General features: G+C 47.3%; 2 protein-coding genes across 2 annotated transcripts; one reads left to right on the top strand and one right to left on the bottom strand.

Annotated features, from left to right (window-relative positions):
* Positions 1–4,823: 4,823 nt before the first annotated feature.
* LOC9657533 (disulfide-bond oxidoreductase YfcG) lies at positions 4,824–5,913 on the bottom strand. The gene is made up of 4 exons (XM_002977673.2): positions 5,815–5,913; positions 5,614–5,755; positions 5,399–5,553; positions 4,824–5,226 (listed from the first exon to the last, which is right to left on the bottom strand). The coding sequence occupies exons 1-4, from the start codon at positions 5,857–5,859 to the stop codon at positions 4,921–4,923; spliced, it is 648 nt and encodes a 215-aa protein (XP_002977719.1). The 5' UTR covers positions 5,860–5,913; the 3' UTR covers positions 4,824–4,920.
* A 57-nt stretch (positions 5,914–5,970) lies between these two features.
* Positions 5,971–8,687, top strand: LOC112349036 (pentatricopeptide repeat-containing protein At4g02750-like). Its single transcript, XM_024682618.1, has 3 exons — positions 5,971–6,816; positions 6,949–8,494; positions 8,608–8,687. The coding sequence occupies exons 1-3, from the start codon at positions 5,971–5,973 to the stop codon at positions 8,685–8,687; spliced, it is 2,472 nt and encodes an 823-aa protein (XP_024538386.1).
* Positions 8,688–12,906: the final 4,219 nt, after the last annotated feature.

Here is a 12,906-nt window from a genome sequence, read left to right as displayed (position 1 = left end):
CTGAGCACGGCCACTCGTGGGGATTGGAGTGTTCTTTTGGACATCTTCAAACACGCCTTCGGATATGCTGACGGCTGTGATGATGCCTTCCAACAATTGCATCGTCTTCGCCAAGGGCCGTCTGAGTCGGTGATGCAATTTGGCGTTTGTTTCCGAAGTCTTTTGCTTCGTGCGGAGCCAAATATGTCAGAACGGATCAAGCTAGGAATGTTGTGGCCAGCACTTTGTCAAGATCTTGTCGAACTTGTGCATGCACTTGCTCCCGCCACCCTTGATGACGCTCTTCGCTTGGCACAACGTTATGAGACGTCGCATCTTCCACTTCTTGCTGCCTGTCCTTCAGCTCCCCTTCCTATGGGTGATGGTCCTGTTCCAATGGAGGTTGATGCTGCTGCTGCTCGCGTCCAAGGATAAGGTCGAGGATGAGGTCATGGCTATGATGTTCACTGTTGGGCGTGTGATGAAGTTGGTCATACTTATCGGAGTTGTCGGCGGTTTCCGGATTAGCGACCTCCATTTCCTAGGTGGCGACCTTGGTGTCAGCAACATCCCGTTGGCGCTGCTGCAGTGGATGGTTTGGACACCGAGATACATTTGAAAAATGAGGAGTCGTGCGAGTAACGGAGGGACCTTGCGCGAATAAGTCAGTGACCCCTCCATCTTTCTTTCGGGAGTATCATCAAGGGGTTCACTCGGCACCAGTTCATCCAATGTTTACTTTCCAAGCTTGTTTTTATAACAAGAGGTCTCCTATTATTTTCTCCATTTTGGTTGATACAGGTTTGAGTTTATCTTCTATTGCTCAACCTGTTGCCACACATTGCCGTTTACACTTGCGTCCTGCGGCAAAACTAGTTTTCAAACCAGTTTTTATGGCAACGGCCGTACACATGCATGTGCACGGGATGAGGTGGACCTGGTTGTGCATGTGGGCGATCTCGAGCTTGAGTTGCAATCATTGCACGTGGTGCCGAGTCAAACTTTTGACCTCATTCTTGGTATGGATTGGTTGTAGCGTAATCATGCCAAGTGTGATTTTGAAGCTTCTCCCCTTTGTCTCATACTTCCTTATGTTTCATTCATTCCTCTCACTTCTGTACCTCTTTGTCCCTCTATTTCTACATCCGCTTCCATTACTTTTATTCCCCCATTATTTCCTCCTATGTTTCCATCTTGTTCTGCTCTTCTCTTTTCCGATCCCTTCGACAATCGTTGTGTTGCAATGGTGGATCAGCTCATGAAGGAGTATTCTGATCTCTTTGAATTTGACCTCTCGTCTGGAGCCAAGATTGCCACATGTCATCCAATTCCAACCGGGGATGCTCGTCCAATCAAGGTTCTTGTTCGTCGTCGGTCACCCAAGGAAATCTAGATTTTACGTGCAAATGCCAAGGAGATGTTGGAGAAGGGTGTTATTCAGAAGTCACAGAGTCATTGGGCATGTGAACCTCATCTTGTGACGAAGCTTGATGGGAGTATTCGTTTCTGCATTGAGTATCGTCCATTAAACGAAGTGACGATCCCAGATGTGTACCCTCTTCCTCACACTGCTGATGTCTTAGATCGTCTGGGCCGAAGTCGTTGGTTCACCAAGCTAGATCTTGTTTTTGGGTACTGGCAAGTACCGATGGCCAAAGAAGATATTCCTAAGACTGCTTTTCGTACACCATTTGGTTTATACAAGTTCTTAGTATGCCGTTTGGTTTGAACAATGCTCTAGCAACTTTCCAGTGGATGATGGACAAGGTTTTTTGCAATATGCCGGAGGTGACTGCTGACTTCATTGATGATGTTTTGATTCACTCGGAGGGGATGTGGGAGGAGCACGTTTGTGATGTTTGTAAAGTGTTGGATTGACTACGCGACGTTGGTTTAAAATTGAAGTAGTCGAAATGCGTGTTTGGGTCTAAGGATACAACTTATCTTGGATACCATATTTCTTGTGAGGGTTTGCAAGTTGATCCTAACAAACTTGTGGCTATTCTAAAGTTCCCTACTCCAAAGTGTGTGAATGATGTGCAGCGCTTCTTGGGCAAGGTGAAGTATCTCGGTCATTTTGTGGATCATCTTTCTAATTGCACTGCACCGTTGCGAGCATTGCTGAAGTCATCAACATCATCTTTCATCTAGTCTCTGGATTGTGAGCGGGTGTTTGGGGATCTCAAAAACCTGTTGACGACTCCTCTGGTTTTGGCATATCCTGACTACACTCGACCTTTTATTTTGCGCGTCGATGCTTCTAACATTGGCCTTGGAGGTGTGTTGATGCAAGGGAGCTCGAGTGTGCCTGGTCAATGCCATCCCATTGCGTATATAAACCGTACATTACAACCAACGGAAATGAACTACTCCACGATAGAGAATGAGTGTTTAGCAGCAGTTTGCGGTTTTGAGAAACTTCATGCATATCTACATGGTTCTCGAACGTTACTTGAAGGTGATCATGTTGTTGTTACTTCATTATTGAAGTGGAAGAACTTGGTTAGTCGTACTGCTCAATGGGTTTTGAAGCTTCAGATATATAATTTTGATGTTGTTTATCGCCCAGGGAGTTCTATGACTGATGCTGATGCTCTTTCTCAATCTCCTCTTCCTTCTCCATTCTCTTCTCATGTTTCTGATGAGCTTGTTGTTCCAGCCTCTGTGGATTTTCTAGACCAGGATTCTGTGCTGTCGGCGGTTGCTGTACTTGACATTCAGTGTCCACAAGGTGCAGAGCAAGATCTACCTTCTCTTGATGAGGCTCGCGAGGTTCAAAAGATTGAGCCATGGATTCGAAGGCTTCGAAATGGGTTTGAGAATCCTGCATCACTTGCTAATGACTTGCCTTTCTGGCATTTACATTCTCAATATCGCCTTGAAGATGGCTTTCTTTATTTTATGTGGACAGATCCTGATAATCATTTATGGCTGGTGGTGCCTTCTATCTTTATTCCACGGTTTCTCCATGCCTACCATGATTCTCCTATTCTAGATGGGCATATGGGACATTGTCGTATAACCGAGAAGTTGTGCAGGTCTTTCTATTGGCCGGAGATGCGACATGATATTATCCGGTATGTGCGTAGCTGCGTTTGGAGCCAAACTCGTAATACTCCCCCTCAGGCTGCAGAAGGACGGTTGGAGTCAATTGCAGTTTCCCGTCCATTTGAGTTGGTGACGTTTGATCTTATGGGACATTTTCCACAATCAACTGCTGGCAATGAGTATGTTATTATTGCTTCTGACTACTTGACTCGTTGGGTGGAAGTTGGTGCTCTTGCTAGTGCCTCTGCAACTGCTGTTAGATACTTCCTCCTCAATCGAGTGGTGTTTCAGCATTCTTGTCCAGAGCGAATTCTTTCGGATAATAATCCCGCATTTATGGCTAAGGCATTTCATGTCTTGATGTCTCGGTTGGGGATACGCCACACTTTCACGAGTGATTATCATCCATAATCAGACGGTCTGGTGAAACGGCTCGTTCAAACATTCAAGGGGATGATTATGAAGTATGTGAACTTTCAGCATTCGGATTGGGATGGTTATTTGTCGTCTCTTCGGTATGTATATATCACAGGGGTGCAGAGTTCTGTTGGTCCTTCACCATATAAACTCTTATATGGTCATGATCCAATATTACCAACGGAGCTGGGTTTACCTTCGCAATTGCCACGAGTTGTGGATGCTAGATCATGGGGATTAGTATTTGATGAGCATTCTTCCACTTGTCCGAGCAGAATTTGCCAAACACTTAGGCCGCATACAAGTGGGACAACAATGGCGGTATAACTCTTATCATCGTCCACCAACAGAGTATAAAGTGGATAGTCTATTTTTCCCATCTTACGGTACATGGTTTATTTAAGGGGCTTATTGCACAGTGGAAAGGACTGTATCGGGTGTTGCAGCAAGTTGGACCACAAGTTTATGAGGTTCGGCATGACATCGAGCAGGCCAATCCTATAGAGCTTATGAATAGTTTAGAAATATCCATTAATATTTTATATTTAATTTTCTATAATATATTTATTTATTTATTTATTTATTTATTTATTTTTAAAAGAAATCTGCTAATGAGAATCTGAAACTGTTATTGGACATGTGGGGAAATAGAAAAATGTGACAGGACACGAATCTAGGGCTTTATGTCTGATCATCTTATTTGAAAACTGAGACAAGTTGAAAGGTCTTGATCAATTTGGTTTGCAAGCTCTTTGCACTATAGATAGATCACTAGATTTAATTGTGCTAGAACATTTGAATGGCAACCACTTTAGCTGGGACTAGAGGGAAATTGCATAGATTTTTTAGGTGTAATTTGCCTTTTTGTGTCTCTTAGCTAAATGGGTTACTTTGTGTGAAGCAAAATACCATTAGACTTTATTTTTCTTTTTCGCATTTGTTTATGGGCAGCCAGCTTTATTTTGTAATGTGGGATCCTTGATGCAGTGGAGCTCCATGCTAAATAGGGTGTGAGCAGTAAAAAGTAAGGGCTCAAAGTGCAAATCTTGCCCCAGACATCAACTAGGACAGGAAACACATATAAACCTCGCAATCAAGGAGACAACCTCATCCCTCGCCAATTACCTGAAATGCATGGAGTTCTGATGGCAAATACATGTATAAGGCAACCATAATCAGAGACCTTGAATGGCCGCAAAAAAGAAGAAGGCAAGGCCAGTGAGCAGAATCACCACAACAACAAGGACACCACTGATGCAAAAATGATAATTCAACTTGCATTTTTCGATCCATTAGTCTCATGCTTCCAGTTGGGCACCACAAGACTATCAAAACAGCATATAGATAGATAAAATCTTAGCTTGAACAGCATATAGATCTTAGCTTGAGATTTCTTATATTTCCTTTTAGGTTTGGGTCATTAAATTCTTATCATAGAACACCTTTAAATTATTCTAGTTATATTTTACACACTACTTAGAACTTACACACTTTCATACCTTTGGCAGTGGCCGGGCGTTCCATGCAACGCTCCTTCCAAGCCATGACGTTTGGGAAGTTCTCGAGGCCTATGACCTCCGCCCCCTTGTAATAAACCTCGATACAGTAGATCCATGGGAAAGTGGCCATGTCCGCGATGGAGTAGCCGCCATCTATCAAAAACTCTCGCCCATCAAGCCGCTTCTCCAGCACTCCCATCAGGCGCTTCACCTCGGTGGAGTAACGCTCCAGGGGGTATGGATGATCGCACTTATCCTTGGCATAGACGTAGAAGTGCCCAAACTAACGAAAGAAAGAAACAAATGAGAGCTCAAGAACATGAAGAACAAAATCCCAAACAAGATAAACAAGGCCAAGAACACCAAGAACACCAAGATCCAAGAACAAAACCCATGCATCAACGAAGAACACAACGATGATCCATGAAATCTAGGAATTCACAAGTTTCTCTAACCTGGCCGGCCATTGGGCCAACGCCTGCCATTTGGAAGAAGACCCACTGGATTGTCTCCCACTTGAGCCTGGGATCTTGCGAGATGAACTTGCCCGTCTTCTCCGCCAGATAGAGAAGAATCGCTCCACTCTCGAAGACATTCATGGGTTTTCCATCTGGATAGCGAATCCAAATTAGAAAGATCGAAAAGACAAGCGATCAAAAGAGCAGCAAACCTGGGCCATTTGGATCGACGATTGCGGGGATTTTGGAGTTGGGATTGATGGCAACGAAGTCCGGATGGAACTGCTCGTTGTTTCGGATGTTAATTGTGTGCGGCTCGTAGTCAAGCCCCATTTCTTCGAGCGCAATGCTCACCTGATCGTTTAGATCAAACTCCGATCAAACAAGAGAAAATCCTTGGCTGTGATCAATACCTTAATGCCATTTGGAGTGGCAAGGCTGTAGAGCTGGATCGCCATAGTCGCGGTGTTGTTCTTCCGCTAGGGTTCATCTTAAATCCTTGATTTTTAGTCCACATCTCACAGTCAAACTGCCACGTGTTAGAGTCAAAGTTTCAACGGAACCTTTGAATGATCCTTGTTCTTGGCTCGAAGAAGAGAAACCCGCAGCAACGATTTCCTTCTCTCGGGATCCATCTCTCTTCCAAGGATCAATCGGTGCCAGATCTCGCAAAGACCCAGCTCCAAAAATCCCTCGACCAGCTCGAGAGCCGCGAGGTCCGAGGAGATTTCACCCTCTACAGCTCGCTCCTAGCTCAATGCAGCGCCGCCAGATGCCTCGCCGCGGCACGGCGGATCCATGCCTTGATCCTACGCGATCGATACAACTCAGAGCTGGTCATCAACAATCTAGTCGTGAGGATGTTTGGCGCTTGCGGTGGATTGGACGAAGCAAGGAGTCTCTTCGCGAGAATTCGTCCCAGGAACGTTTTCTCGTACAACATCATGCTTGGCGCACTTGCCCAAAACCGGCATCTTTACGACGCAAGGAATCTCTTTGATCTGATGCCTGGAAGAACAGATGTGTCGTGGACTGCAATGATTTCCTCTTATGCATCCACCGGGGAAGTCTCGCTAGCGAAAGAAATCTTCGATGAAATTCCCGAAAAGGATAGGATTTCATGGAACGCGATGATCACAGCATATGCCCAAGCTGGGTATTGTTACGAGGCCCTTGAGATGCTCAGAAACATGGATTTGGAGGGCCTCCAGCCCGACAACATAACATTCATCAGCAGCATAAATTGCTGTTCCACTGTCGGCTGCCAGGTGACGGGGCGACAGCTCCATGATGATGTCGTTGATTTGGGCCTCATGGCGCATGTCTCCGTGGCCACTGCCTGCGTTAGCATGTACGGGAAGTTTGGTCGGCTCGAGAAAGCCACTGAGATCTTTGACAAAATGCCGCAAAGGAATGTCGTGTCGTGGACGACAATGGTTGCAGCATATGCCCAGAATGGGCATCTTGAAGAAGCGAGAGAAATATTCGACCGGGCGTCTCAACGAAACGATGTTACGTGGAATGCGATGCTGGCGGCTTTTGTGCAGGGTGGACAGCTCTATAACGCAAGAGTAATGTTTGATTATATGCCCATGCAGAACGCTTCTACGTGGAACACGCTGATTGCGGCGTTTGGCCAGAGAGGGGATTTGGAGGAAGCCACGGACTTGTTCCATCGAATGCCGCTGCCGAATCTGATATCTTGGAACACCATCATCTTTGCAAATGCCCAAAACGGGCGTGGAGAGAATTCCATCAAGCTGCTGATGAGAATGGATGTCGAGGGACTTCGTCCAAACCGAGTGACACTTCTTGCGGTCATTGATGCCTGTTCTAACATCGGAAACACCGATCTGGGAAGAATGGTCCTCTCAATTGTCGAGGAAATGGAGTTTACACACCAAGTTGCGATTGCTACCGCATTAGTGGCAATGTTTGCGAGGTGCCAGAATCTGGACAGCGCCAAACTTGTGTTTGACAATGCGGATCAACACGATGTCATGCTATGCAACTCTATGCTCTATGCGTATACTCAAAACGGGCATCTTGAGGCAGCCAAGAGGATGTTCTCACAAATGAAGGAAAAAAATACAGTCTCTTTCAACCTGATGATAACCATGAACGTCCAAAACGGGCTCATAGATGACGCCGAGAAGATGCTTTCGACAATGCCAGACCGGGATGTTGTCTCAAACAACACAATGATGCTGGGCTATGCCCAGGTTCTCAAGCTGGAGCAAGCAAAGTGTATCTTTGACAAGATGCAAGAGAAGAACATCGTGTCATGGAACACGATGATTCTCGCATTTGCCCAAAATGGCCACTACAGCGACGCATGGCTGCTTTACAGAACTCTCAACTTGGATGGCTTTCATGCGAATAACTTCACCTTTGTTGGTGCACTGGAAGCCCTCTTAGGGATTTCATCGCTGCGAGAGACGAGAGCTCTCCACGCGATGATCCTCGAGAGTGGATTCCTCTCCGACGTGAGCGTCGCCACTGGGCTTGTGAACGTCTACGGAAAATGTGGCAACATATCCGAGGCTACCAGGATCTTTCATGGCATGCCCACAAAGAGCATGGTATCCTGGAGCGCCATGATAACGGCATATGCCCAGAATGGGCATAACATGTCAGCCTTGACGTGCTTTGGGCTCATGCAGCAGCAGGGTTTCGTACCGGATGCCGTGACGTTTGTGGCCGCCATATCAGCTTGCAGCCACGCGGGGCTTGTGGAGGCCGCTCGAGGCTACTTTCTCTCGATGCAAGTGGACTTCATGATTGATCCAATCTGCGAGCATTTTGGGTGCTTGATCGATCTGCTGGGCCGATCTGGGAAGCTGGAATCTGCGCAGGAGTTGATCAAGTGCATGCCGTTTTTGCCGGATTCTAGCAGCTGGACGGCACTCTTGAATGCCTGTTGCATACATGGCGATCTCACTAGAGCCTCGAGCATTGGTGATTTGATAATTGAGATGCCGGGATGTGACGAAGCTGGGCCTTATGTGCTGCTTTCTAATGTTTACAGCGTCCTAGGAGAGCGAGGGAAAGCTGCAAGAGTCCAAGAGATTCTCTCCAGAAAAATAAATAAAGGTCTAATGATAGTGTAGAATTTCGTAGTATATTTTTATTAGTCAAAAATAGTTACACAAGTTTTCTTTTTGGCAAAACTTAAATTCAAACTGAAGAATCGCAATGCGATGCAGCTCCTGCGATGAGCACCTGCTCACCTGGAGATGATTTCCAGACCTCTCTGGACGATGATCTTCCTGTCTGCCAAGCTTGATCTCCCATTCTTGCTCGATCACGCTCCATGCTGCGTCCTTGTCCCGTGCAAACTCCACTAGAAGTTTCATGTAAGCCAGTGGCAGTGGGAGCTTAAGGTGGTCAAGAGCAACCAAGACGTTGGCGGTAGTCTATGTATCCATAAAAATTCCCCATAACCACCATGCCCAACAGCGAGAGACAGGACAAATGCGAAATTCCGAGGATCCCGTCATCGCGTATCTCCAGGCTGGGAATCAGTATGCCGGAGCTGCAGGGTCATATCCGCTTGAAAGTTGCAGAGGTGTTTCAATGGAGCTTGATCCGGGTGCTAGAGGAGCTTCTCCAGCAACCAGACAGCTTAAACATTTCCGCATCAGAAGTTAAAAAGACAATGAAACACTGAATAGAGTGAGTTGACATTTATGATGGATCCTCGACCACATCTGGACATGGCGAGCCAACATATAACTTACTCCCTTGAATATGCAGAATTGCTCTAGGACTTTTTATTATAGGATTTAAATCATTATCACATCAGGATCTTGTATAAGAGTTTCATCAAGGAAAACGATGCAATCAGGGCCTCTTTCCCAAAATATTGCAAGAGAAACACCAACACGATCATCAAGAACAGTTTCATGAAGAAATTCCATGCAGTCCGGGCTCCTTTCCCCAACATTTGCAAGAGAAACACTGACACGATCGCCAACAACTTCATCAGCTCCAACAGGAACACAAAGAACATCTTCCGGATTTCCAAGACGGCACCCATTTCCCTGAAAATCCTTGAGAGTCAGAGGGTTTATATACAAGAGAACAACCTTTTCGCCACCATTTTCCATACAAAAACCTTAATGAATCTTCCTGGACAATCTGCATCCAGGTGGCAGTGAAGCTTGAAACCTCAGATCTCACCTAAACGCAAAATCGATCAGTAACCTGGATGAATTTGCAATCCCTGGCAAGTTGCTCCGCTCTCGCCTTGGCAAGAGCCTTTTCAAACGCCTTCTTGATAACTAATGTGTTTAGCATGTGGAGCTTCTAATGCGTTTCTATAAAGTTGATTTGCTTCATATAAAAGATGGATAGAATTACTAATTCTATATGTATCTTGCAATAGTTTCCCTGATTGTGAGGCCTAATTACTCCAAATCAAATATTCTGTAACTGACAAGCAACAAAGGAGGATGCTGTTCATCTGGATGATGTAAATTAGACCTTATTATTATTTTTGTGAGGGAGAGCTTTTGTTAATGTGTGTTTCTATTTAGGCTAATTATGGATGCAAGACCTTTGTCGATTCACTGAGAAGAAGTATTTATAACATGGCGCCGCACTTCACAATACAGCATCCAGGGAGTGCAATGCTGACAACGTTCTTACGCTTTGAAAACCATAGGTTTAATTGTGCCGTGAAAAATCACTTTGTATAATGGTGACTGACATGAAACAGAGTACTTCATGCTTGATTGAGCGCATAAATCTATCCCAAAGCAGTTACATGTTTATAGGCCTATCTTATCTTCAGCGACCATTCGCCACCTTGTTACTTTCTTGACGATGAGGACGTTGGGCAAGCACAGTGCGCTCCAACGTGATAAAAACGCGAGAGATTACGAGTGAGACTTACAGCCGAGTTGTAGTACTTTCAAGAGCTGCCGCTTCAAGCATCCAGTGCCACTCCACTGGAGAAACGACCTTTAGCTTGTGGATTTAGACCTGTGTGGTATGTTGCGAATCTCACGCTCCCCTTGAACACTTGACGGCACACGTCTAATAGGTGGTCCTTCACAGTCTGGATGTTTAGCCAGGGGTGCAATGGCGCATTTTGAAAGAAAACGAAACAAAATATCAATCCCTCGATTTGTATCGTTACCGCCTTGTTCGGATGGCATATTTTTTATACAACTCTTGCTTAATCCTATTTAGGTTTAGCTATTTATAACAAATTCACTCTTCACAAATTCTTAAATTCTCTTTTAATCCCCATATGCCCAAACAATTAAACACACAAAGCCTTTAAATTTGTGGTACAACATCATAAAACCCCTTAAATCCCAAACTTTCACCTCCTCCCTAAACATATTAAGAAAAAGAAGAAACGGGAAACTCAAGCCCACCCCCAAGCTCCAAGAATCTCGAGACCTCTCTCGACAAAAGCCTCGACAATGCGATGATCCTCCTGTCTCCCAAGCCTGCTCTCCCACGCTCTTTCCATCACGCTCCTTGCCGCGTCCTTGTCCCGTGCAAACTTCGCCAGAGAAATCATGTATGCCAGATTTGCGTCGCTGGCCGTCGTGAACCTTTCCATGGCCTCCATCACCACCTCCGCCGCCGGGACGTCAGGCACCACCACCGCCTCCCCACTCTGCAGCCTCTGGTAATAGAAGGAGAGCGACCAGTGAATCGCTCGCAAGCACTGTCGCTCCTCCTCGTCCTTGAGCCTGCTCGCGAGAACTGTCTCCAGCGTCTTCGCCATCTCGATCGGGTCGGCCTCCCCCTTGAGCCTGAACTCGAAGTTTGCCTCGGCGAAGTCCCTGTAGTAGCCGTTCACCTCCGCGAGATCCTTGTCCAGCAGCGTCTCCAGGTAGCACTTCTTGCAGTCGCACGCGAAACCCAGCCTCTTGCGCCTGTAAGGATGGCCACCATTGATGTAGCAGAGAACGAGCTCTTCTCCAGCATCGATATCTCGGGCCGCGACCTAGCAGGTCACCTTTCCAAGGTCCGTTTTGCAGACGTTTGGAACGCAGGAATGGTCGGCAGGATCCATGTTGCGAGGTAGACGAAGCCGCGCGAGGAGCTCGGATGGTAGGATGCCTTGGTGACGATCTCAAAGGTTCGCTTCACTTCAATGCCTTCTAGTGCTTCTCTGCCGCTGCTGTCAGTGCTGCAAATCGGCCAATCCTCGGCAGTTGTCCAGTTCGGCCGGAAGGTTTCCATGCCGGGGACTTCTCGCTCGTCGCCCGCCACCTCGCAAACGAGGCTGAGAAGCTGCTTGTATACCCGTGGAGATTTCATGGCCATCTCAAGCAGCCGAGCAGCAGCGTCTCGGTCGCAAGCCGGGTCTTCACACATCTTCACACCGGGCCAACGTAATCGGCAAGCTCTGGCGCTTTGGTCTCGCTGTTGGAATCGCTCCACGGGCAACAAGAGTTGGAAATCTCCTGAGCGACGCTGCTGCTGTCCCGGCTTTGCCTGGCAAGTTTCTGGGACTTTTCGAATAGCTGGTCGATGGTTTGGTCTGTCCCAGCGAAATCTCTCAAGAGCTGGCACGACCAGTCGTAGAGATGAAGCTTGAGCAAAACCAACGCCTTGCGATACACACTCTTGAGATGGCTGGGATCCATCTCAAGAGCGGCACTGGCAGCACTGACGCAAGCCTCAAATCACCCCAGCTTGAGGTAGCACTCGGCTTGGTTGGAGAGAGCTAGAACCCGATTCTGGCGATCGTCCTGGCCGGCGCCACTAGCCATAGGCTTGAGCAGCAGCCTCAAAGCTCTCGTCTTTGAAGAGCTTGTTCCCTTCCATCCTGATCCTCGCGGGGCCCATACCTTGAAGTCCATGGAGGAAATCCTCGCCAAGGAAAGAGAGCACCTCGACGTTCGCGGGATTGTCAAGCGCGATGGACCAGTAGGACCTCGGATCCAGCCCTGAATCGCCGAGAAACCCCGAGACCATCGCCGTGATCGCGCCCATATCGTCCAGCGGCCGCACCAGCGTCGGCTCCTTGACCCCCGAGGAAATTTCGCCCGGACCTCCACCTCCGAGGCATTGCTCACCACCGGATGCTTGATCGCGAGCAGCACCGATTCACCGCTGGAATCCTCGAGCATTGTGAGTACCTGGACGCTGCCGTCGATCATGAGCGCGTCCGCGGCCAGAAATCCATGAAGAACACGCCCCACCGCGCGCGATTCCGGCTCTAGATCTCCAATCCGGACAGGAGCTATGGTGGAGATCGCCGCGGAGGGAATGCCGTGTGCCCGCTGGAGGAGCATCGAAGCAAGCATTGTCAGCGGATCCGAGCGCAACACATCCTAGGGAAGGAATGGTGTGAAAGAATCGGTGCCGCCCTTGGCACGTGGGCGAGGCGGAGCATCACCGCGGTGTGGAGCACCATAGCCAAAACCCTGAGACAAATGTAAGGAAAGCGCCTTTAGGGTTCTTCCTTTAAAATAATGAATCCTTATGTTAAAGGAAATAAAGTGCCTTTAGGGCTCTTCCTCTAAAATGAATAA

The sequence above is a fragment of the Selaginella moellendorffii genome, unplaced genomic scaffold (assembly GCF_000143415.4).
Source record: "Selaginella moellendorffii unplaced genomic scaffold, v1.0 SELMOscaffold_35, whole genome shotgun sequence".
Taxonomy (NCBI): domain Eukaryota; kingdom Viridiplantae; phylum Streptophyta; class Lycopodiopsida; order Selaginellales; family Selaginellaceae; genus Selaginella; species Selaginella moellendorffii.
The sequence above is the reverse complement of the archived record's forward strand: the minus strand, read 5'-3'. Positions and strand labels throughout refer to the sequence as shown.